A 26180-nucleotide genomic window follows, 5' to 3' on the forward strand; every position below is an offset into this window, starting at 1 on the left:
TAATGCAGGCGCTAATGTAACTACGTCATGTCATAAGAGATAAGGCTAGTTATAGTCATCATTTCCGTTATGTACTCAATCGGGGATACTTTGAGACTGAGTGAAAACAAACACCATCTACAAGCGTAAAAAGGGCCGGATAAAGAACTAATTACATCCTCCTTAATAATATACATGCAAAAATTTCAGCGCGCTGATTAGCTCAGCGCACGTCAATAGGCCTTTTGCAACTAACGATCACATGGTACAAATCCGCCATGTTGGAGGGCAAGCTCATTATTATTCCCCCACTGGGACATTAAAACAAAGGCAAGTCAAGCTTGACTGGTTCATGTCTCTTTGCTTTAATGTCCCAGTGGGGGAATAATAATGAGCTTGCCCTCCAGCATGGCGGATTTTGTACCATGTGATCGTTAGTTGCAAAAGGCCTATTAATCCCAAACAGAGTGCAGAAATTAGTGCAATAAAGGTGAATTTTTGTATCGATAGCCAATCAAATGCGAGCCCTGGATGGCGCAATTTTTCTGTGATTGCGTAGCGTGCATTGCTCTGCTTATTTTTTTTTTTTTTCATGTATATTATTAATAAGTAATCAAATGATTTTTCTCGTGCAATTTGGAATTTTTTCAGAGACTACGAATTGCACTCGCCCTACAGGCTAGTGCAATTTTGTGCGTCTTTGAAAAATTTACTCGTGCTTATTTATTAGACATTGCACTCGAAATCACGCGATTACCTATAACAAAAAAAAATTGATATAAAAGACATTAATTAATAACTTTATGTTTGAGGGATACTAGTAGGGGGGTGGCCCCTTTGGTTTTGCTTTACGTCAGTTGCACATCGGCATCAGTCTAGCCTTTTTGTTCTACATCGAAGACTATTTCCGATCCATCAGCTTGCGTAAGTTAGGTTGTAAAACTAACACATTCTCGAGAATGTTGTCGTCTCCAACAAAGCCTAGATATGCCTTATTGTCATGACACATGTCGCTGATGATTGAAAATAAGAGGTCAACGAGTACATATTGCAACACAACTTCCGATGAACTATGTTTGTGCACGCGTTAACACCTCTTTAAGGGACTGTTTACATAGAGAAAAGAAGATCCTTGCATTAGCAATAGAGTTAAGTGCAACTTTTTGTATGTAAACTAAACATGTGTCACTAGCATAATGCCCTCTCTAGGGTCTTAGTCGAACTATGATCTTCATATCACCATGTAAAGAACCCCTCAATCGAGGAGATTAGGTTTTGTGTTGCGATTGACTCTAGAACTTCAAAATTTGATTGGACTGTAAATGACGAGGAGATCTTCCAGACGCTGCTTTTGATGAAGGTGTCATAGGAATAATATATAACCGTGAAAACCGTGGGACGACATGCTCAACATAGAATTAGTGTTCATCATGGCGTTCATTACTTAACGAAGCTGACTTGGCAGAGTACAAGGTGCTCTTGTAATTGGGGAGATTGCGAATCAAATGAAATCTCAATGAACTGTTGGCATTTTTGATGGCGAGGTACCGTAATACTGTGGTTAACTAAAAAAAAATCTTAGAGCAGAGTACAGAACCAACAAAGGAATCGAACCTGAAAAACATTAGGCGTTACCCTGCTATCCTTCCCTCTATAAACCATTACCCCCCCCCCCCCCCCAACTCCTTAAGCTGCTCGTGACCAAACAATGGTAAAAACCCCACACGTTGCTATGGTAGTCACCTTTGATTTTAGCGCTAATAATACTTCGAATAACTCTGCCGGTAATCCTTAACACAGAAAGCTTTGAGAGAAGAGATCACAGACGGTATCTTGCGTGACCTTGTATGATGTTAAGTTGAAGCAAAATGGGATTGCGTACATCCATCAGACCGATTGACTGACCTTCTTACTGACGGTCCAATGAAGCAAGTACCACCAAACACTGAACAAAGTCTGTCGCTCTCCGGCATTATACAGATTTTAATTGACGAGCAAAACATCATATCACGAAAGTTTCTTCTAATCGTTTTGGATTTTGGGCATGTTTCTCGGCAAAAAGGCAAATAATTCCTCGAACAGTAATTAAATTCAGTGGAATGAACACATCCCGAGAGAGACATTGAATTAATATGTGACTTGTTTGCAAACAAGGTGTTGACGATAAAGCGTGGAAAATTCGGAGTGTTCGTCTTCAAAGTCCAAGTATCACGGTGGACCTAAGTACTAATGCTCACTTAAGCTTGATGATCGGAAAAGCACGGTGACACTGAAAGTCAAACGCTGGAGGAATCTGCGGACAAAAAAAAACACAAACAAAGAAGTAACCGAGGCTTGCCAGCCTTGTTGAGTAGCCTGAGCGTTATTTCACACAATTCAAATGTCTTCATAACTTGCGCGTTGCCGAGCATTCGATTGTTAGCCTAGTACAAGAACAGTGAGAAAATTCATTATCAAAGGCTTATTCCTTTCCAACATAACCTTAAAATAAATGTGGTCAATTCACAATATTTCGCGGCGAGGCAATGTGCTACTAAGCATGTGGCAAGGGGAAGGCGCTAGTTTGATTTCTGAAGCCATCTGCATTGTGTCAGGCGTTCATCGCTACGTCAGCTCCAATAGACTATTTCGTTACAAGTAACTTCCCAGTGAGTCCTGGGTCGTTCCAGTACATTGTGGGCTCAAACATCAAAAAAAAGGACCAGCCAGGCCGTTAGCTCGCACAGAGTCCTGGAACTACCCACAGATCACCAGAAACGTATCAGCAAAAAATTGGTTCGGTGGTGGCTTGTGGCTGTTCATTGGTCAGCGTTCATGGGAAACCGATTTTAAACAGAAAATGAAAACAAAATCCCACAGAAATTTAGCCTTGACGCTGGTTTCGCAAGAAAATTTCATGTCGACGTTCTTTAATATCCCTGGTGTGTTTTTTCCCGTTCGATCACCCCATCGGAAGCTCTACTAACGAACAACAAGAACCATTCACTAGTAAGCACTCCTTCCAACGCTTACTCGCCTTACATGTCACGTTAACCCTTTAAAGTCCAACTAACACACAAGAATGGGGTAACTATGCAGGAATTGCCCACCTTAGAATCTTTCTTATGGCCTCCAGCTGCGAGCTTTGCGACTACGAGATTTGTCTTTGTTACTTTCAACAACAACGTAACCTGCATGAAAAAGGAAACGCAACAAGGTCTAAAAGTTGCAACTCCCCAAAAGCCATTTTAAGCGCATTCAGCTTTGTAGTACTTTCACAATCGCAACAATAAGAAAAAAAAACCCACCAATCTTTACCATTCATGATCATGATGCCAAAACCAAAATTATGACGACGATGACCGCAACACAAATTGCATAAGGAGGCTACCCTTTTAACAACACCTATCAGGCACGAAACAAGCGCTCACTATTTAATATTAACTATTGCGCCATAATACTGAAGTTCATTGCTTTGTAACACTGGAACACACGGGCGGCGAGACACCAGTCAGAAGGGGAGAGAGCATGCAGGGGGTTTTCCTTAAAGTGGTACTATGAGCAAAAAATCAAAGATTATTTTCCTTTGGATCTCAAAACTACGTTAACTAAACACTAAGTGACCCAAGTTTTAAGCCTTAATTTCAAAACGACACATGTTTATTTAAACTGGAATTTTCCTATTTAATGGTCCGCCATAACACTAACTTTTAAATCTTGAGAGAGTTGGATCGAGGAGAAGATGACGTCAAAGACTCGCTAGTTAAATAATTTAATATGCAACAGGGAGTTTCGGGCTTTCAGGTTTTTGAACTCACGTTTTGCATACATAATAAACTGCGTTTACACACTGAAATTTTAAGCTATTGAGTGAATGACGTCATTTTCCCCCGGATCCAACCCTCTGAGGTCCAGTCGGTCATTTTTGAAATTGAGTAATGGCGGACCGTGAAATCCTAAACTTACACTCAATGTAAACAGCCTTGAGATAAACAACAAAACTCAAAAATTTTGCCTAACAGATGTTAAGCGAACACAATCTGAAGACAAAAAGCAAGTGATCTTTTTTAACATAGTACCACTTTAAAAGCTTTCTTTGGACCGGAAAGCAATTTGGAAACAACTGCAATTTTCTCACTCTAAAAAACTGGCCTTTGACATGAAGAAAAAAAAGCAAATCAACTTCAACGTTTTTTCCTTGAACATACAGTACTTCGAGATTTGTGACAGCCGAATCAGTTACGCCCGAAAAAGTAGTAAGGCTTTTAAGGCGAACGCCAGGTGCTTTGATCGATGATGACTCGGGCATACTCGAAAAAAAAAACTGGCTGCAACTCCAAACAGGAGTCACACTAGACAGTACTGAATGAGAGGGGTTACTAAGGCAACGGCAAGACAATTCGTTCTCACTATTTCAGAAAACTGACAATCTGAAAGCAATGCCAGGCTAGGGAATGAACATTTTTAAAGACATCCCATGTGTCCGGAAAGGGGACGCGAATCTGCAACTATTCGCTGACTAATCCCTCACCTTAACCAAGACCACCAACCTACCAATAACTGAATTGCTCAAACCGTAATATTTAAAGCGATGTAATATAACTCATCTATCATAAAACCTGTAGTAGAGATGTAATGGCAATCAAAACACAATTTCAGACAGCAAACGAAAACGGTCGGTCACCAAAGTTGCCAAAAAGCGAAAGCAGTGGTAGTGGTAGTGGTAGTGGTAGTGGTAGTGGTACAAGCAATCTATCTAACTCCACCTTAACGCTTTATCATTAAAATACACCTCACCTCACTATGCACATTATTAACCAATTCAAATATGGACTTGGCTTGCTGGAAGGCATTTGACGCCATTATAAACAGTTCTGTGCTCTGCCAAAAAAAAAAACCAATGAACTAAATTTACTCAATGTATTATCAACAAAAGACACGAGAGTGAAAGGAGAAGCTTTTTCCAAAGGATTTCATGAGAAAGCAAACAAAGAAATTCTTAGAGGCAGGCGAAGTTAGGTACCGTGCTACTTTGCAAGCCAGCTCTCCATGCGCGTGTCTTCTTTTCTTTCGTCTGTGACCATAGCGCGCAAACCGCGAGAGGAAGCGACTAAGCCAAGAAGCGATTAATTAAGCTTAAGGGAAGCACGCAGAAAGAACTTTGAAGGCGGGACCGTAGCAAAGTTCGCCGTTAAGCCTTTGGATTACTATTACCCAAATCATTGAATCTATTTACCATGCCTGCAACCCGTTTCTCTTGCTTTTTGCTATCCTGAAAACATGTTAAAACACCAGCTTTCCAAAGCAAGCGAATGGCACTTTCACAAGATGTCTTTTCGGGCCCAAAAAGTTGTCGGGACTTTCGAGAAACTGGCCCATGGTCAAAATGTTTCAAGTGTAGTTTTGGCTGACTCAAACTTGTGATCTGCTGACCTATGACCATACTGGCTTTACTCATTCAGCCAACTTGACATCTTGAAGCTTACAAGTGAAAGACCCCGTGGCATATGAATCTGAAATGCTGAAGTTATTATTTCCCGGCGAACTTTGGTCCGCTATATAGTTATACCTGTGATGCTTTCATCTTGGACATGTTACTGTATTCTTTGTAGTGTGTATAAAACATGGGTTGCGGTGTATCCACGGATTGGAATGGTAGAAAACGACGTTCATATCGCAGCTGCGAGAGAGTTGAAAATAACACAATAAAAAGATCGTATACTTCGACAGATTATTACTCTTCAAATGACAACCACAGTATAAATTACGTAGCTTTTATAGTAGTTATACCTTTTCAGAACCAAACTTGTCCGCAGGTTTTTTTGTTTTCTTCTGCAGCTCAAATCCTTCAAGAGCCTGATAATAAACAAGGAATTTAAGTCAGAATCGACGTAATAGCGAGGTCACTTGACTTTCAATAACGAGGAACGGGTCCGATTCCCAATAATTCTTCTCCGGATAATCTGATTTTCCCCTCTTCTCAGTTTTATTTTATTAATATTGTTTATTTTGATTTCTGCAGAGTTCCGTAGCGACAAGGACTCTAGCGTACTTCACCGGCGTTTCATATCATTTCTACAAAGCCAGCCTATTAGTATGCTCTCCTTCTATTTCACTTCGAAATAAACGACCCAGATCCAGATGCTGTGATACTGTGACACCCGTAAAGGTGCGACGAGCGCATCTTTAAGCTAAAGAGCGTGAAAGCCAGAAATACAATATTCCACTCGGCTTCCCAGTCTTTTTTGCTTGCTTCCCGGGCGAACCGGAAAGGAAGCGACTCCTGAGTAAGCTGCAGAGGAAACAATATAATTGATGAGTTATTACCCGGAGATATCCTTGACATAAATGTCTCATTCCTTGATAGAGATGCCACATTCCTTGATGTTCTAGGATGGTTTTTTCACTTGCTAAACGAAAGGAATTCGAAAAACAGAGAAGAGGATAAAAGTAAGACGTAAACTGTTTCGCTTAGAGTGGCTCTCAAGCTTGTTCTGAGGCACTCCACTTTAATAATTTGAAATTGAGGGTTTAAAGGACAGAACCAAAATTGGTCAGAAAGCCAAACTGGTAATTTGCCAATTGGCTGTTTCCAAAGCGAGGAAGAAGTACAATCAAACTTCTTAGCCACAAGACCACGCCGCCTCGACCGATAAAAAATCTAAAAAGCAAGGTTAAGTCGCACACGAGCCACTGAATTTTGTGACAACTGCTAGGCCTCAAACACGAGGGCGCGCCGTGCTTTAAAACGAGTCTCTTGGCCAATTGCTTCTAAACCAGATGTGACGAAAAAGTCATGGCAAAACAGAGACGAAACTGCCTGCTTAATGGAAACCAAGTAAGACAAACATTATCTTACGAAAAAGACTTCTTAACGGCTCTGTATGCTTTGTTCACGCAGGTTGATTGTCAAAAGAGCTGCAGGTGCGGGAGGCAAAGCGGCACCTTAGGCTACGGTAATACGAGCAACAAAAACGTACAACTTGTCTTGGAACATTGCTGCGAAACTAGTCGAAAAGCGATGTTACGCGTTTTACTTCCCACGCACAACCTGTCTCGCAACAAAAAAAAATGTGTTGCAAGTTGTTGCAGTGTGTTGCAGAAAGTAAAGGTCCGTTCTACTTTCTGCAACAAAATCAACACATTTTTTTTGTTGCGAGACAGGGTTTGCGGGGGATGCAAAACGCGCAACATGGCTTTTCGACTAGTTCACAGCAATGTTGCAATGTTGCGAGACAAGTTGGACGTTTTCGTTGCTCGTATTACCGTAGCCTTCAACACTGAGTTTTCACGATTAATCGGACTGCCAATCTCTTTTTGAACAACTCAACCCAGGGACCTGAATCTCTAGCTCACAATAAGAAGCTTTGTTGTGGTCAATGTGACCCGCAAAGGAGGAATAAAGCTTCATTACATTTTCAATCTCGGATTTACCGCCGGTTTCTCGTTTCTAGATCTGATTGGTTCACTCAATCTTGATTATCAGCTCTCATATTCTCTCTTATTATATACTCTGATTGGTCAATGCCGAACGCATAAATAGGTTATAGAGTGCAATACGGAAGTTGCTATGGAAACAAAGCGATGGAGTTATTTTACCGAGTATATAATAAACAAAAAATCCTATGAACTTGCTCACTCATTTCGTGATTTATGGTCACACGTGATGTTTTGAAAGTTCTCAAATTGCACTCGCCTACATCACTCGTGCCCATAGATCACGAAATGGACTCTTGCCCATACGATTTCCTATACTTAGCGCATGACCTTATATGGAAAATGATTGCGCCCGAAACAACTTCCGGTGGTTTCGTAAAATTGTAACAGTTAATGAAACAACTGTTCCATTGGCTTCGTTGGAAATATCATTGTTTGCAATTATTTTCCATCATATTTCATATCAAACTATTGTCTGCATAAACATCTGCTTTGTGTTTTAGACTTTCCACATTATTTTCAATAAAAATTACATACTAATTTTTCCATTTTGTGTCCCGCGCACGCGGTTACCATATCAACTTGACTCAGACTTTACAGAGTACAATGAACAATTTAATTATACTCCTCTTATTCAGTCAGAATTAAGTTTAATCGTTGAAACAGAAGAGTTTCCTCACCTTTTTTCTTCTTCTTGTTTTTCTTTCCACTGCGACCGCTTTTTTGTTCTGCAGGGAGAAAACTAGCTGAGGTTATTGTCTAGTAAAGCTACCATGAAGAAACTGAATTGAACGAGGAGCAAACTCTTGGCTTTCAGAAAAGAAATACGTCATTTAAATATTAGAACACAAGAGGACTTTACCCAATGCGGATTCTTGAGCCTGTAGCAACTTCTCGGCTCGGTTAAGACATGTCATGTGCCAACCAAATAGAAATTCAAGGTACCTTAAACATTGAAAAATATGAGTTGCTATCACGCTCTACCTACACCTGCTACACAACTTCGTAATTCATGTGTGCGAGAAGAGTCTCTTTTTACCTCGGCAGTGGTAGAGATAAAATAAAACTAGACTTTTCTGGTAACGGGACGGCACTAAAGAGCCAATTAGAATAACTCTTCCATTCAAAGTTACTGGAGGACCAATCATCCTCTTCCTTTTATTTTGGGTGATCAAAAATCCTGCTATGAAGGACTACTTCGAGTACAAACCGAACTGAAACAAATTGGTAGCCTACCAAAACACGTAATGATATTCGTGTGGGCTGTAGAGCTCCAGTTCAAATCCAGACAACAGATACTGAATCATGATATTCAGGGTGTGGTACAACACCCACGAACCAAAACAAGCCAAATGCTGACGCTGAAAAATTAGAAACAAACAAAAAAATGTTTATTAAATTAACGGTAAATACGAACTGAGTGTAGGTTGAATTTATTGGCGAGGTGTATGAACGTGTGCACGGAAAGAGAAAGCCCTGGCAAGAAATCTTTCTGGAAGTTACAATAAATAATAAAAACTGCTGAACGAAAACTCTACAAAAGAAACTCGAATCGATAAGTTGACAACGAGAAAATTCAACTAGATTCAGCTCATCCCATAGAACTAGTTTTTATTTCTCTGGACACTTGTAATGTGAAATTCATACGAATGGACAATTTCTTAGACCACTATTTATGGAATTCCGAAAACAATTACCGAAAAAGTCCGAGTTTTTCCGAAGACTACCCGAGGTTAGATGTTAGATTGTTTTCGTTGCATAGGTATGATGCTTGTATACGAGGACAAAGTGTTCTTACTCTTTGCAACCGATATTTATCGTGTTAAGCACATTTATACCTGTGGTTCGACCTTGACAAGTAGAGTGTGAAGTTGTGCGTCCACTTTGTCAGCCTGATGATGACAAAACACACCGTTCATGACAACAAGATTCACTACGCTGTTTGCTTCAAAATATAAGGGATGAAGACCACTGCTAGCAGGGAATACACAATTAAAGTGAGAAGGTGATTCGCACGTCTGAGTCAGGGACAAGAAGTGCATGCTTTGCACTGATGGAAGGAAAGCTGTTGAGAAGTAGACGGGATGTTATTAAAGACATTAACTTTGGTTTTAGACCACCTAGGTGAGTCCAAATGACTTCCGTTGAGGTTTTCTTTCTCGGGATTAACAAATTGTTTTACGAGACATCTGGTTTGTCTCTTTCTACTGGGCAAACCTGCCCAGAGGGAAGGAGCACGAACAGGACTCGAGGTCCTATGCGAGGTGCTCCACCCTACCCTATCCAGACCAGAAAGACCAGACCACAACACCGGGAACTACATGCCCTACTCTTTACGACAAGTGTGCGGGTTCTTTTGACGTCCCACAGGATTATGAACATTGAAGGGTTGTGAGACGGGACCTCCGGCTTATCGTCTTTATCCGAGAAGACTAGAGAGTCTAACCATTTGCAGATGTAATTACAAAGGCAGCACTTTCTCCTCAGTTATTTAAAGACCCTGAGTGTTGGTCCGGCCGGAGTTGAACTCACGACCTCCCGCGTGACAGCCCGGTGCTCAACCAACTGAGCCACCGGTGCGCGGTTAAAATTATGATCGACCCTGGATTCAAAGCATCCAAAATCACAGTATGATACCTCATCTTGTAGAGCAGCAAATTCCTCGAGAAGATGCGCCAACTTATCTCTCTGACGAGCACGATTGTGGCCAAGTGCGTGGATAATCGACTTAACTGGCTGAAAGGCAACCAAATTATAATAATGTGAATTTGGGATTAGGACAGGTAATGTTTAGAGTTCTTTTCAGTGTCTCTTGAAACAGGTTAATACCCCTAGATATTTAAAAAAAATTGAGATGTCAGAAAACTGAGGAGAAAATAAGTGTTCACACTTTTTGATCATCATCTCAATTATGAACGTTACTTAAGCAGTATCGAAATGTAAGCCAGAAAATTTCAGGCTTGAACGGGTTTGAACCCATGACCTTGCGATACCAGTGCATTGTTCCACCATTTGCGGCATCAAGGAAACTGGGAGCTAGCCATTAATAACACCAAACGCACAGGATAAGATACATGTATGCAGAAGCTGCATATGAAAGAGAACAATTTGAAATGCGGATAGAACCAAGTAGGAAGGAACACCTCGCCCAGAGACATCTTGAAATAGGTTCGGACACGTTTACCCTTGAGGGGACTCCCGAGATCCCAATAAAGAGTTTTCCACTCTCTATTCATCCAAGGAAGGTGATGTCCCAAAGCAGCCAAAATGGTCTGACTTATTGTCGACTTGCTCTGTTTGTTATGTTTTTTGTTTTTTTGTTTTGTTTTGTTTTTTTTTTTAACGGGATTAGACTCCTACTAAAAAAGAAATCGCAAACACTGCTAACACGTCACTGATCGACGGCCTTGAAGAAACAACCAAAACAAGAAACGTCGAAACCAAAGCCACGATAAAAAAGCAATTTAGTACCTGCAGAACTAAGCAAAAGAAAAAACCTACCCTGGCCGCTCTGCCAATAAAGCTATCGGCGAGTTCAATAGCTTTAGGATTACCGCTCAGAGATGACCTAGAAAAAGACAATTAACAACCAATAAGAAATTACTTTCTTTCTTATAAATAAGCCCCGATGGTTAGCGAGTCATAAGTGGCAAAAGATATCGAAATTTTAACACCTCCTTTCGATCTTCCTTAACCATTCATATTCCATACTTGGGTTACATTGTGATTGAATTCTGAAGTAAACGGCGTCCTTGCTTTCTGGCGCTGAAATGTTTCGCATTTAAAAACACCAAAACAATGTGACAAATTTTCTTACTTTTCAGCAATTGATGGGGGACTGTTGAACGTTCTGATCGCGTCTCGTATCGTCTCTGCTTTTCCTAAAAGATTGTTGTTCTGCCAAACCAGAAGCTGGTTGGGAAATAACAAAAAAAAGTAAAAAAAACAAGGGGAAAAAAAACTGGGCGTTGCATTTTCGGTCCAATTCAGCCGGTCCAAATAAACCGCTTCATGACTCGTTCCAAACGACTTGATTTTTGTGACTCGCACCATATCACTCAGTCCGCATGTTCCAATCCACACACGACTTGGACCACGTGATCCGGTCCAGTAGACCCGAGCCCGCAAACCAAGCGGATTTTATTGCTCACTGCTCCAATTACTGAGCCACCGATATGGAAGATGACCATCTGAAAGGTCGCGATAAATCTCTGACTTCCTCAACGATACGTAAATGTCTTTACTACAGAGCAATGATTCAAATGTTTACATGGAACCACAAAAGAATTTGCAAACCTACCTGTAAATACGAACGCGTTAAAACACATGGACGCTTTTTGCTAAATTCTAAAATAAAATCCTACAAGAAAAAAGAGAGGATCAGACTTGGTTTCTTTAAATCGTGCGCGCACGAAAATGTTAAAATACAGTGCTTGAATGGAAGTTCAAATAAATGTTTTTTTTAGTTATATATCGTCCATCATTAGAGCTACCCGTTTACGAGTGTTCGTTGAGAGAGCTTCGACAGTAAAAATGATTTCAGTGTAATTACTAGTAAGTAACAAAACTGGTACATACTATTATGAGATGTAGAGATCCATAGTTTACGACTTCACAGATATGGAGAAAGCGTTTGACTATTCCTTCTGTATAATCAACGGCCTTTTGGGAAAAAAGGAAAAAGAAAAACAAGGACAGTCTACTATGCTTCTACAAAAATAATGAAATTCAAGAAAGGCCATTACGTACGCAGTTTCATTAATTGTAACATTAAGCTAAATGTGATTGGTTGATTTCAATCCATTTTCCTGGTTTTGTTTTTAACAGTCCGACAACTGACTGACTACAGCGAAAAAGAATCCGTAGTTTATGAAAAGAAAGCCTTCATGATTAGTCTTTTTTTTTTAAGGCTGTCAGTGGCTTAACGGAATATCAACTCACCTCCTTTCGACTAAAGATTGCAGTGTATCTTGGAAATGAAGGCGGAAGAAGTCGCTGATTGACAAGAGGCTCAAATCCCATCATACTACCTGAGAAAAGAATCCATAACATGTTACCTGTTTTTAGTGTCTGGATTCATCTCGCCAAAAAAAAAAATCATTTACAAGTATATGACTTAAGAACGGCTAATACGTTCAAAACCAGACAACTGCTGTTAAAGTGTTCCCGATCACTTAACATACTTACTTCGTCATAAAGACACAAGATTTGTTTCGCAAAAAAACAGCTTGATTGACTTCAGTTTTCCAGTTTTCAAAAACAGCAAATCTTGGACAGGGAAAGGATACACACCTCAATAGTGTGCTAAGCTCTGACAAGCACTACCTTACATGTATTCGCATGCCTATACTGTATTCTTATTTGATTTCCATAAAAACCCTGAATCATAAATACAGTGTATGAGTGTGAATGACGACCGAAACGCAATTTTCGGGTCTCACATAGGTGTTAATCCGAATAAGATTCTGAATCTAATAACCTACTTCTTCACACATTTATTTTGCAAAAAGAAACACTTTTCACAAAGGGAAGGGCACATACATGAAGTTTCTGGTGTTGAGGCCTTCCTTTGGTGCCACAGTAATTGGCACTAGCTCTTGAAGCACCAAAGCAAGGTTACTAACAAACAGTTGGAGCCCCAGTTGTAAGGGATTAATGGTTTACCCATGCACGGCTTGAAACTTTAAATATTGTATCTCAAGTTTGCCTTCGACATTTTGTCTCATGTGGGAAATTAAGTTCTTCGTATAGGCAATCACATGATTTTGAGTGCAACTTGGAATAAATAAACACGAGTAAATTTTTTTTCGACGAACAAAAAATGTGTTTCGACAAGCAAAGCACGCTTACCACGCCAAACACTGTGTAAGCAAGGGATCGCATTTGATTGCCTATCTGTGAATATCTTTGATCGTCGACCAATTAGAAAGCTTGGTTTGTTACGTTTTTTGGCACCGATTACTTCTTTTCTGCAAACTGCGTTTCTTAATCAGAATGGATAATTTTTTCATGTATGTTATTAATTAATTAATTAATTTACTTATTAGTTGTTAATTTATTCATTTATATAATTATTGTATGTATTACCTTGTTTGCTATCGTCTGTCGAGACAGGTTGGATACCAAGTCCTATCGTCTTTCTGACCGCTTCGATTAAATTTAATGCTGTGTTTAGCAACTGCCTAGCAGTAGGTACACCGGACCCCTAAAACAAATACCAATAAAAGGTGCATTTACAGACAACCAGGATTAATTATGCTAAAACAAGCATTTTGTTTAAGTAGATCCATAATTTAGGGTGTGGTATTTGTCCACACCTATCCGGATATTTTTGAATCCGCAACGTTTTGTTTCCGGATTCAAAAATATTCCCATCCACACGAAGCGTATTCAAATCGAATTTGCACGTCCACACGTATCCGAAACGTATCCGGATTCACTCCAGTACTCAGGACTCCTCAAGGAAACAGAGGTAACGGAGCATGCGCCATAAAGAAATAATATTGCCCTCGGCAGCCATCTTGAGAATTGATTTCACGGTAAGGAACTGGGCTCGATCATGTTACGTCATTCGGATAACAAAATTCCGGATTTAGCGTCTTCAAGGTTCCGGATTCGAAGTGGATTAAAAAATATCCACTCTGGAGAGCGTACTCAAAAAGTTCCGGATTCGCCAGTGAATTCGCCGGATATGTGTGGACGGAAGGCGTATCCGGAAACAAAAAGTTGCGGATTAAAAAATACCCAGATACGTGTGGACAGGGCTTAAGACACATGCAGGTACACGTACACTATCTTGGTCGGTTCTTCGTCATAATTTATTTGCATCAACTGTTCGAACTGAATATTTTCATTAATCGCATTTAATGAACCGTATTTTGGTAGGTTTGCTTAAATGCCACGACCTGCAAACTCTAATGGGTTTGACCAAGAATCAATGTTTTGGGTGTCTCAACATTTTTTGTCTCAACAATTTTCAATGGCATAAACAACTGTTACTTTCACTCAGTTATTTAACATGTCTTTCGATTTTTTGTATTTGAAATGTATGTTTTGTATTTTTTGCATTTCGATTGATCACCCTTATTATTAAATGAAACTACAAATCGATTTATTGCATTAAACGGTTGTTCTTTCCAGTTTAGCTTCCTATTCATCCCACATACTCCTGTAATTTAACAAAAATGACTATTTGCTTTCACTTCAATCCTTTGGAATTAGAAAGAAAGGAAACAGCAGACAATCCCGTTGGCAAATAATTTCTAACATGAATAACTCTCTCTTGATTTTTTAGTACACATGTGATGTAAAGATGGGTTAGAGAAGGGTGGAGTGATCTTTTGTTAAGTAAGCGCAAGCGGTGGCTGAAGAATGAGTCACAAATTAAAATCGCTGGGTGCAATATGAAGAAATTCGAGTTTATTCTACAGCCAGCAAGTGCGCTCACTTGCTGGTAAATCAGTCTCGAAGCCGTTTACAATTGAAATTGAGTGTTCTGCCTTGAATAAACGCGACGTGTTTTAACATAAAAACAATAACGGCCAGAAAGTTAAAACAAACTGAATTTCTTCCTCACAGAGAATGTTAACGTTCTCTCCAGACATCTTTACCATTGCAGTTTACGCAACGACCCATCGGGAAGGGGAGGCCACTAACGCACCCTAGAGTGCTACAAAGACATGAACATCAACCAGGGGGATTCAAGGATTTGTACGACCCAAGAGGTTTGCATTTTAATCTAACAATCACTGCGAGTATTTTTTATGGTCTGCAGTCAAATGATTCTGCTTCGAGAAGGCTAAATGGGTTAACTCTCGTTCCAGAAACCTCCTGTACGAGCTCAGTATATGCAAAACCCCAAGTCGTTTTCGTACTCCTACTCTCAGTTAAGTTGGTATATTAATGTCATAGTGAAATACAATACACAACATCTGACCTCTGACTTTTCAAGGGAAATAAGCGCCAGGTAAAATGCTTTGTAGAACTTCAATCTGGCTAATACAGCTTCAAATCCTTTTATTTGCATCTACAAGAGAAGATGGATACGGTGAGTAAGAGTACATTCTTTTAGGACTTTTTTTATTTATTCCTATTCCCATCGAAAATTAATAGCAAATCACTGGAAAAATATTTTTCAAAAGAACACGTTTTCCAAAAACAACAGCACGGTTTTCGTTGAAGCGACCTGAGAACCAATGTTCGGGAGAGTCTGGGTCCCACTTTGCTGCTACTAAAGGCCTGTTTAAGGTGGCTTCATATAGTTTCCTTACCGCGCGGAACCTGGTTACTAGAAAGTGGTTGATGGGGCGACCGACGCACGGCTTTCCCGCGCTGAAAGTAAACAAATATGGCAACTGTTTTTTCGCCGAAATTTTGTGGATGTATCATCTTTTCGAAATGTTTACCTATCCGTAAGAAGGCTGCAAAATCTTTTGAGTCCAAAAGAAGGTTTAAAATATAAATAATTTTCCACTGTTCGGAACAACTTATCTGATTCTAACAACCATCGATCGAGGGACACAGCCGTCCTTGGAGTCCTGACCGCTACGGAAAACAAGCAAAAATCTCCAGAGGGGGATTCCCATATTTGAAGACCAAGTGAAGAAGATTCTCCTCCACACTTTGTCCCTCTCTGCGAAGAGCTCGAGGTTGAGCTCTCGTTCCCAAATTCATTCGATTTCTTCGTTCACATCCACATAAACATTAGATCTCAAGCAGAGGTACGCCGCGCGCGTGCACGTAGTTGGGAATTTCACGCATGCTCAAATGGCAATCTTGGCGGATACCCATTCTGTGCCACCGCAAAAATAAGAAAATTTCACGCGAAATATCTCCAGTTTTCTTCGGTGACATTTCTTCAAATTTTGCAGAACGGTAATTTACTCCTTCCTTCTGCCTATTCATCAAGACATTTTGTAAGACAATTTTTTTCAGTGGAGCTAAAAGACACAAATTCTCTAAAATCGACGAAACTACCTTCGTAACCCCTATTTTTTTGGCTTTCAGAAGATTTCTCTGAACAAATTTCATGTGATGTAAAAGTTAGGGAAATTTTAACCAAAGGAAATGGAAGAAAATCAAAATAAAAGCAAAATAAACACTGTATTAAACAACTTTATAATTCCAGGTAAAACCCGTAAAAGAGTAGTTTTGTGTCTTAGAAGTTTATTTCGATAGACTTGAGAGAGGTGCGATTAAGAGCAATGTGAACATTCCCGTGGATAGTGGATACTAGCGCGCACCAAATGAACAGCGAATATAACCACATGAAGCCACCTTAAACGACTTCAACATTCGATTCAAAATGCATTCAACTTTGTCCTCGAAAATGTTGAATGGCGTTGAAGCCGCTTGAACACTCTGTTCAACAATTGTAGAACACACGCATGCTCACATCAGGCCGCAAAAGTCAAGAGGGACTGGTTTCTAGTTCTTAGTTCCTCGCAATCAAATTTCGCGAAACTGTTGGTTCTTTTGCTGGCGCAATGTTGGAACCGTTTGAACGGAATCCACACAACTTTGTTTTCGCGTCCAACATTTGCCCAACACCCGTTCAACTTTTGTTGAACGAATGTTGGTCAAATGTTGAAACCGTTTAAACGGGCTTTAATGGGTTATCAGTGTACGATTTTCGGGCATCAGTAAATTCTAGGTAAACCAAAGTCTGCTTATTCCGTTCCCACTGAATTGATGAACAAATGCTATTCCAACCGTTGCAAAAAAGAAAAGTCCCAAGAGAAGAAATGAACTGAACATTTCATGTGTATGAATTCCTTATCTGGGCCCGGTTGTTCGAAAGCCGATAAACTTAAGGTGGCTCGAATCAGTTTCAACGCTTCCACGTAACGCTCTTATTAGAAGGATCGGCAATAGAACACTGTATCATATATTTGCAATATTGTGGTACCAAATGAAGCATGGATTTTTGCTGAACAAGATAACAGTCATTATTGTGAGGTGATATGTCACCGTGACAACGAGCAAGCCCTGTAAAAACACCCTTTATTTTGTCTTTAGTTGCTTATACCTGTATCTCAAAAACGAACTCGGTGACCCCCATTTTTTATTTCTGAAAAGCAATCAGAAGGGCAACATGAAACTTTCTGCAAAGAAAGAAAAAAATCTGTCTAGCGGATTCAAAGCCACCTTTATTCTGTGATTTTTTAAGGTGGCTCTAAATCTGCTAGACAAAAAGTTTCATCGTGGCCTTCTAATCACTTTTCAGCAAAAAAAAGGGGGGTCACCGAGTTCGTTTTTGAGATATGAGCAACTAAATCCAAAATATAGGGTGTTTTTGCTGGGCCTTCCCGTTACCAAGGTAACTTATTACATCACAATAATGATCACATCTTGTTTGGAAATAATCGGTGTTTCATATGGTACCATAACATTGCTGTTACGTGATACAGTGTCGTTGCGTCACTCGATCCAAAGAGAGTGTCTTAAGTGTTGAAACCCTTTCCTTAATCCAGGATTAGCGTAAACTTTCGTTTCTTAATTGTTTTCAAGTTTTCGGTGAAAGTTTCTTTTGCTTATTTTTGTTTTTCAAGATTGACTTCTTCTAATGTAAAGTTTTGCCGAATATCAGCGTTGAACAGCATTTGGGTGTAGAGAAATAAAGGCTTTGGTTAATATTTAATCTGGGATTAACGTTTATCGGCTTTTGAACAACCGGGCCCTGGAGTTTTTTAAAAGGATGTTACACTGAGTGTAAGCATAGAACACCCCTTCCCATGTTAGAGCTATTGATTAAATTTTGGGGAGTACTACATGTATATCCCACGTAAGCCTACTATAAAGCAAGCCAATATATGAGACTCACTTATCCTTCCCTCTTTTCTGTTTTAAAAGAAAAAAATGATTGCTTTTTGATTGAAGTCATCTCTACCATACAGTATTTATTTAACGATTACTCCATTCGTGCTTGCTGGATATGTGTTTTATGCTGTAACCAATTTCAATGATTTAACTCTGAAATTTTGCAATTTCACTACATGACTGGCACAATCAGTTTCCATATACATGTAAGATTATGTGTAGATGTGCTGATAAAACCGAGATTGACTGAGCTAATCAGAATGTTAGAAAACACAATATCCAAGATTGCAAAGTTTACATATTAATTTAAACTGTGTTCTGTTGCAAGTAAAGGTGTAAGCTAAGTTACTTTCAGTCAAGTGCCTCTAGCACATCGCCATGCCTGCAGTCCAGGGGGTCTTCTCCAGTGAGAGGGAGAAGTATGTCAGAGAGGTATTGAACAATTCTACACAAGAAGTTAAAAACTGCGTTTAAACACGAACCTGCAACAAGTCTGAATCACAGTTCGAGTCCACTCTTAATTGACTCTTCAAAGGCTAAAATAAAATTATAATATGTCTATGTAAGCTGTTAGACAGAAACAATTGCAATTCTGTTCATTATCCCTTTTAACTCGAACTGTCCGAACAGTTAATGCAACGTTAAATACCAATAACCACTTAGAAAGACTTAATAACTGAAAGAGTGGACAACACCAAAAAAACTAAGGAAACAAATTAACATAACATAACAGAGATTAGACTAGTCATTTGATGTCAATGGCAGCGTATGACAGGATGCTGTTTGTCATAAAATCTTATGGATTCTCTTATACGGGAATCTTTTCTGGCGTCACTGTTAACATAAAATTTAATTGTTTCGCTAACATACAAGCTTGCTCACAGAAGGCATTGCATTATTTACAATTTGACTTCAAAAGGTAGCAGAACTCAGTTGTTAAACTTAAATAAATCGGGAATCTTTGTGGTACGTAGCTCCTCGTGGTACCATTTGCCTTTGATTGCTTGCTGACCTGCTTGAAAATTTGCTACTGTACATCTACATCTACATTTTCCAGCACTCAGGAAATTCCCTTTTTGACTTATGGCTGTTTTTTCTTATGTGGCCTCATGCAGTACACCATAACCCTTTTTAGAGACATCACTCCAAGCCGGCCACTAATTGCTTCAGTTTGACTGTGCCTTTTTTGTAGTGGTCACTCAAAGGGTTGCCATGAATGCTTCCTTCCTCCTTGACAGATACCTTACCAGCTAGACCAACCGGCCTGTAAGGCACCAGTTCCCAATCTCATCTATTGTTCATGAGTTTTATTATTAAAATAACTCGTACTGTATGTACCTTGACTTTTCTGGTAATTTCCTCTTCTGCCTCCTTAAGCATTCCTAAAAGAAATAGTAGCACAATTACACGTTATCAAAATAATCGTAATTATTACAAAATTTGTCGAATCTGATTGGTTCTGTGCACGCCCATTTGTCACTTAATTGGTGCGCAATCACGTGGGTGTCCAATTACAGGTATCCAATTTGGTATCCAATTTGAACAACTCTAAATTGGATACCTGTAATTGGACGCCTACGCCATTTGCAAGTCAATCACATGCACTTGCATGAGGTCTTTCTTGAGTTCCTGTTTTCCTACTGTTTGCAAAAAAGATTGAACATAATTTTAACTTTTTTGCATAAAAGGCATTCAAAGACTTTTTACCCTCGCATTTTGTTATAGTTACGATTAATTAGTAATATGACTTCTTGTCGTACAATTCAGGGGTAATCGTTCTTGTAATTTCAAATCGGCTCACGTGCATTACTCTCCCGATTACTCCCTGAATTGTACAACAAGAAGTCCTATTACTATTACCAGTCAGCATTTGCATTGAATTCTAAGAGAGAGATCATCACCGTTGAGGAAGCAACCCAAGCAACTGTTACACTGTACAAAGGACACCTGTGGCTTTGAAAAATTCTGCACACTGAAACTTGTTGGTCATACACAAAATTAATGTGTGACTCGTTGTCTAATACACATTCATAAATTCTTGCTTTGTATTCCGTTCAGGAAACAAAAAATTAACCTGCTGCCCTTGTTTCTGTTACATCAGATGCCATTTTAAAACCATAAGTCATTGCTTGAAAATCTTCCTACAAAAGGCAAGAAAAACAAAATCTCATTAACACACCTACATGTATTTTCATCTCAACAAGGGTGACAAAAACAATATCACAATAATTCTTGCCTCCTCAAACACTTGAGCTCTATTGACAATAGTCTTGATTGTGTCACACATCTTTAACATAGCAATACAGAAAGCCTGAATAAAAAACAAGTGTTAATCCTCTTCAATTTTAAGGACATCAAGTCAGTCTCAAGCTTTTTCCAAGAACCCTTTGTTATTGCTTTGTGATCTATTAGTATTTGAGTTGAATATTAATTTTACCTTGAGGCAAGGATCTTCAATAATAAAAGGATTGTGCATGTAAAGACATGTGAATACTGTTTGAACTAATGAATGACCATCAAGCCAAGTCACCTGTTGGACAAACAGAAGACAAGCTGTGAAAACATTAATCGTTCTAATTCAACAAAGCAAAGTGACTCTTTGGTTCTTTGCATACATTTGTTTAACTTCAAAAAGTGTTTCCCAAGCATACATGCACCTGCCTGTTACCGTATTTTTAACTTGGTTAATTTTTTTCAATATACATGTAGGTAATACTCTTTTAAATATTAGATAATATTTTTTTAACTACTAAGTAGGTTTTTTTTTTTTTTTTTAACTGGTTTATTTTTACCAAATGTCTAAGAAAGGGATTTTCCTTTAACCAAGCTTACAGTAGTCAGTCTGTATGGGAGAAACTTGACCAAGGACGCGAGTACAGACCAAACACAGTGAGATCAAGGTTCTTCCATACAGACTGACAAAGCTTGATTAATAAGATGTTTAATTATTTATACGGAAAACAAGAACAATTTAATTTGTTTAAATATTGTAACTGTTTTGTACTAACTGACATTTTGCATGCGAACGGCAGTGAGTGGTGATGAGCTCAGAACTTAATTCTGCCAAAGTTTGTTCGTCCTCCTTTTTTTTTCTCATTATGCTTTTTGGCACTTCCATAAATAAATATTGGCAGAAGAAAATAGTCAATCTTTTTGCATTTTACATGTAGTTTGACTTTTTCACTGCAAAACATTAGTGGTCTAGATGCCTGTCTACATGGGAAAATCTAGACCATGGTCAATATTGATTTTGGTCAATCAACTACTGTAAGTTAAACAACATGAACCCACCAAGCACGCCATCAACTCATCCATGACACCTATAAGCTCTTCAGCAGAGAAATCTTTGATTTTTAGCAATCCAGCCTACAATAATTTACACATGTAATGAATTTCAAAAGAATAAGTACAGTACATGTGATCACAAACAGAAAACTGGTTGTTATGGTACATGTATGACCTCTTGAATGAGTAATTAAATTGCCCCAAATCATACAAAATGTACACATACATTGTACTGTAAGTGTGGGCATGAATTGAATGCAATGTGGCCCGAACACAGTAATTCTTTAAGACTTGGTGGCTGGCTTGAGCAGAGTTAATTAAACTGACTGTATCAATAAGGAGCCTAACTGCCCTTTCTCTTGCAGGGGCCTGAGGGAATGCCATTTAAAATTAAGGGGACACTCCCAGTCGATGACATATTTCACAACTAAAATTAATGATCACGTTTACAACATGAACATGTACTAGTCTAGATGACATGTTGTTATTGTCCAAATAAGTCTTAGGTTTTGAAAGACCCTGTGTTTATTTTTTTCAGTTAAGGGAAAAAAGTGGCAGACTTCTCTGAGTAAAGCACTGGAAGCCTATACTTTTCCTTCAGTGTCCTTGCCTATTGAAACCACTGAGGGCCATAATGCTTATAGTTTTTGGTTTGATTTTGGTTTCACCCAGCTATTCATTCTGATCAGTAAATTAATGATCTTGCCACACTTAAGTAATGCACTAAAGGTCTACACCCCAAAAGATAACAGCAATAAATTTCTTGCTTACCTTGACTGCAGGCTCAAATTGAAGCACTTTCTTTGCTTTGTTACACAACATTCCAGCATCCATTTTGGGATCCATCATTTCAATTGCCGACATGGCCTCAAATAAGCCAAATCTAACAAAATGAAAAAAAATGGAAACTACATGTAGCAGTGGACATTAACCTCATGTTGCTATTACTACCAACACCTCAAACACATTTACAAACAAGCTGTAAATTAAGTCATTTACTGAAGAAAATTAATGTTATCCTGAAAAAATCAAATTGTTACTGTCCATATAATTTAAGTTATTTAAATTATTATGCATCAACTACGTCTGATAACTAGCTTACTTACATGTTATCATGCACAAGCTCACCAAGTTTCAATTCTGTGAAACAAAATTAAGAAAGATGCAAGCATATATTACATGTACATATAAATGTATTCCAAGCAGTTTCATCTTCAAGTTGGAAGAATTTTTAAAATTGCACAAGGCAATTGAAATGTGATGCTCTTCTATTATAAATTTTAAGGAATAATATTACATGTATAACAACAACAAAAAACTTTCAAACAACATCCTTGCATCATTGTCTCCCACACTGATGACTAGATACACATACACACATGTACAGCTGTAGGTACACACCGTAAAACTTCAGGTGTGACACACAATCAAAACTGTATAGTACTAAACTGAAACATACTGTACATGTACACCAGTTTTAAATTAGTCTTACCAGATGCAGCAGCTGTAAAATCTTCACTGATATCCTCCCAGTTATACTGAGGTTCATTGGCACCTACATGCACATGTAGCAATTGTCAAAAATTGAAAAAATTGTCAAAATGTTTATTTACTCTAAAATTCAAACATTAATTTTTGCTACCCTACACGTATTTAGTGTACCATTGATTTACAAATCAGACTTCATAAGAGATACAATCATGCAATAAAGGCTTGAGACCTCACATGTGATCAAGTTGCTTAAAATCAATTTTAAGTGATACACATATATATTTTACTTAAGAGCACTATAATGATAAAATATTCTCAATAACTAACATTTTTATTTCCTATCTTGTCTCTACTGCAGCTACAACAGCTGCTGCTATTTTCTGGTAAATCGAAGGTGAAGTGCGATGCTTTTTCTCAAGTTCTATCTACTCTTCGAGCAAGACTTTGCATAATATTATAAGTATTGCAGAGATAAATTAATTTCAGTCAAAAAATTATATCAAACATATTTACAATCTTTATAATTAACTGAACAACAAGTAGAATTCACAGATTGCCCTAGAACAGAATGAGTGAGAGACCACCCCACCGGGGACTTTGCCCCCTACTTTTCTCGAACCGACTGTGTGTGGGTTCTTTAATTGACCCTTTGACACCCAAACCGGCCTAAATCGACCTGACTGCTCTGTCTGTCTAACAAAGACGTACTTTAATATACATTTATTTTGTAATTTAACATGACAAAAGTGGCAAAAATAAACTGAACTAAACTGAACTGAACACTACACGATTTTACTCGTCAGTGGTTAACCCCCAGGAGTCAATGGGTTAACATCCCACACAAGTGATGTGAGACAGGGCATACAGTTTATCATCCTTATCAGAGAACACTAGAGAGTCTAACCAGTTGCAGATGTCATTACAACCGCAGCCCTTTCTCCTCAGTTATTTTAAGATCTTGAGTGTTAGGTCTTTCGAATAACGAAAAACTCAGTCTGTTAAGTTAACCCTTTGGCTTTACCACTAAAAATGCAATGCACGAATTATTAATTTTTGTCAGTAGACATTTGTTATTCTACTTCCATTGTAAACAAGTCCACAATTTTAAAAGCGGTATGTACCGCAAACAATAAACAGATGCCATAGATGGTCAATCTCATTATTATGTCTGACGGGACTGAAATAGTTTTTAATCGTTATTTGAAAGACCTTATCTTTACTTTCCGTGTCAATGTTGAGTAAGCGACGGCGAAAGTCACGGGTTTTAAGACCGTAGTCTTAGTTTTCGTACTATGAAAGCTCAGACCCAGTCTAAAGACCCCAGGGTCTTAGGTCTTAGGTCTTACGTCTTCGTTTTCGAGGGTCTTAGCTTTCGTAACACCTGGACCGCTGATGTTTTTAACTAGGCACCACTAACGTTTTGCAAGGTCGTGCTAACACATAGCTGCAAGGGTTTAACGGTTAAGTCCGTTCGACAATCGAGCGCTGCGGAAGCGACATCAAAACACTGCTGGAAGGAAAAGTTTTGTTTTCCCAAAGCCAGCGCCAGCCAGAGGCCAATGTCACAGCAAATTCACTGAAAAGAAAACATCCCTTCGGTTCTGCTGTGCATGATTGACTAAATCAAACTGTAACATTCTCTCCATTAAAAGACAAGATTTGCATTCAAAGTTTGAAAGATGAGCCGATAATACATGTACTTCTTTGATTTTTCTGGAAGGAAAAGTTTTGTTTTTCTAAAGTTTGCGCCGGCGAGTGTCACCGCAAACATTAAAAAAAATTCGCTGATTTAATCAGTAAAATGCTCTCCGTGAAACATTTTCATTTGAAGTTAGTAAGATGCACCAATTATATTTACTTGATTATTCTGGAAGGAAGAGTGCTTTTTTTTTTAAGCACGAGCTGGCAAGACTGATTGTGTCAGTTGTGTAGTAACATGACTTCCTTGATACACTGTAGGCCACTGACGGAGAATGTGAGGTTAGGAACGCCGGACTGATCGGGAAAAAGCAATTAAAAGAGACTTGTTATGTTCAGGGATATTTCTGCTATTATTTTTATGACCTTACCGGGTTTAACATGGTGTCAGAAGTGAGATATTTCTACTAGTCTAAAGGGACAACAATCAGATCAACAGGAATAAGCAGACTAAGCAGTCGAGTTGTGCACGAACTAACAAAGTGGGCTCAAACAAGTTGGCGGAAAGCGTGCCACATGTCAAACCACCAGAACCTCTGGAAATTTTGACAGGAAATCCTGCACATTTGTGGGGAAAATGGAAACAAAAATTTGAAATTCACCTTAAGGCGACTGCAGCATCCAAGAAACCTGATGAAATGAAGGCGGGGTTGCTATTAAACCACATTGGTGACTCATGTTTGGAGATTTACTCAAACTTCATCTACTTACCAGAGTGCGATGATCCTGCAGGAGGAGAAGCGAAATTACCGGCTGAAAACCCTGACAACTACGCAAATGTGTTAGCAAAGTTTGAGGCATACTTTCGGATACAGGAACTACAACTGATGTTACGAGAGAAATTATGGCTTCATCTTCGACGAGAGCCGGCACAAACCTTCAATTCGTGGGTTGTCACCATAAAAGAAAGGGCCGCCGAATGTAAGTTTCTCGTCAATTTTTACGAGCAAGCTGTGAGAGACAAACTCACCTTTTCTTGTAAGGTGGACAGTTATAAACTGAAACTTAATGACCACGGAGCTGCCCTTTCACTTGAAAATACTGTGAAAATCCTATCTTTGAAAGAAGCTACGAAACGTGAGTTGCAAGAGTCAAAGACGGCAGAGATTGAGAGCGTCACACAGGAAGATAGCGGGCCAGATCCTCAGACCATGAACAACCCACAGCGAGGTCCCAAGTCAGACTCTAGGAGGCGATCATTCCAGCCAAGCAGAAAGAATTGTTACTACTGCAATCGCCAGCATCCCCTGGACGGAGGAATTGCCCAGCTGCAGAGACCTGATGCAACAAGTGCAACAAACTGGGACATTTTCCTATAATTTGCAGAAGCGCGCCTGTTCACAGGGTCAACCAACTTCTTGACAATGTGGGCGACTCCTCTCCCACATTTGTTGGGAGGGTTACAACCACACCCACATCAAACAAAGTTTGTCAAACATCCCCTGCAGAACCAATTGCTCCCCCAACATCCGACTCAGGGTGGCACATTAAGC

General features: G+C 39.1%; 1 protein-coding gene and 1 pseudogene across 1 annotated transcript in view; one reads left to right on the plus strand and one right to left on the minus strand.

Moving 5' to 3' along the window:
• Nucleotides 1-192, plus strand: part of LOC137992810 (uncharacterized) — a 7895-nt pseudogene extending 7703 nt beyond the window's left edge.
• A 1752-nt stretch (nt 193-1944) lies between these two features.
• The window catches only part of LOC137992809 (N-alpha-acetyltransferase 35, NatC auxiliary subunit-like), a 30281-nt gene continuing 6045 nt past the window's right edge, over nt 1945-26180 (minus strand). Inside the window, exons 3-29 of the mRNA XM_068838331.1 lie at nt 22991-23053; nt 22605-22638; nt 22270-22381; nt 21505-21579; nt 20651-20743; nt 20450-20524; nt 20288-20354; nt 19552-19595; nt 18696-18749; nt 15332-15421; nt 13483-13600; nt 12337-12425; nt 11974-12057; nt 11696-11755; nt 11213-11307; nt 10897-10963; nt 10033-10131; nt 9234-9287; nt 8632-8756; nt 8258-8340; nt 8076-8123; nt 6286-6368; nt 5749-5814; nt 5528-5638; nt 4756-4839; nt 3069-3149; nt 1945-2272 (exon numbers count right to left, since the gene is read on the minus strand). Coding sequence (XP_068694432.1) covers nt 2213-2272; nt 3069-3149; nt 4756-4839; nt 5528-5638; nt 5749-5814; nt 6286-6368; nt 8076-8123; nt 8258-8340; nt 8632-8756; nt 9234-9287; nt 10033-10131; nt 10897-10963; nt 11213-11307; nt 11696-11755; nt 11974-12057; nt 12337-12425; nt 13483-13600; nt 15332-15421; nt 18696-18749; nt 19552-19595; nt 20288-20354; nt 20450-20524; nt 20651-20743; nt 21505-21579; nt 22270-22381; nt 22605-22638; nt 22991-23053 — 2114 coding nt within the window. The 3' untranslated portion in view covers nt 1945-2212. The remainder of the gene's footprint in view (nt 2273-3068; nt 3150-4755; nt 4840-5527; nt 5639-5748; nt 5815-6285; nt 6369-8075; nt 8124-8257; nt 8341-8631; nt 8757-9233; nt 9288-10032; nt 10132-10896; nt 10964-11212; nt 11308-11695; nt 11756-11973; nt 12058-12336; nt 12426-13482; nt 13601-15331; nt 15422-18695; nt 18750-19551; nt 19596-20287; nt 20355-20449; nt 20525-20650; nt 20744-21504; nt 21580-22269; nt 22382-22604; nt 22639-22990; nt 23054-26180) is intronic.

This window comes from Montipora foliosa, chromosome 2 (assembly GCF_036669935.1).
Source record: "Montipora foliosa isolate CH-2021 chromosome 2, ASM3666993v2, whole genome shotgun sequence".
Lineage (NCBI taxonomy): Eukaryota > Metazoa > Cnidaria > Anthozoa > Scleractinia > Acroporidae > Montipora > Montipora foliosa.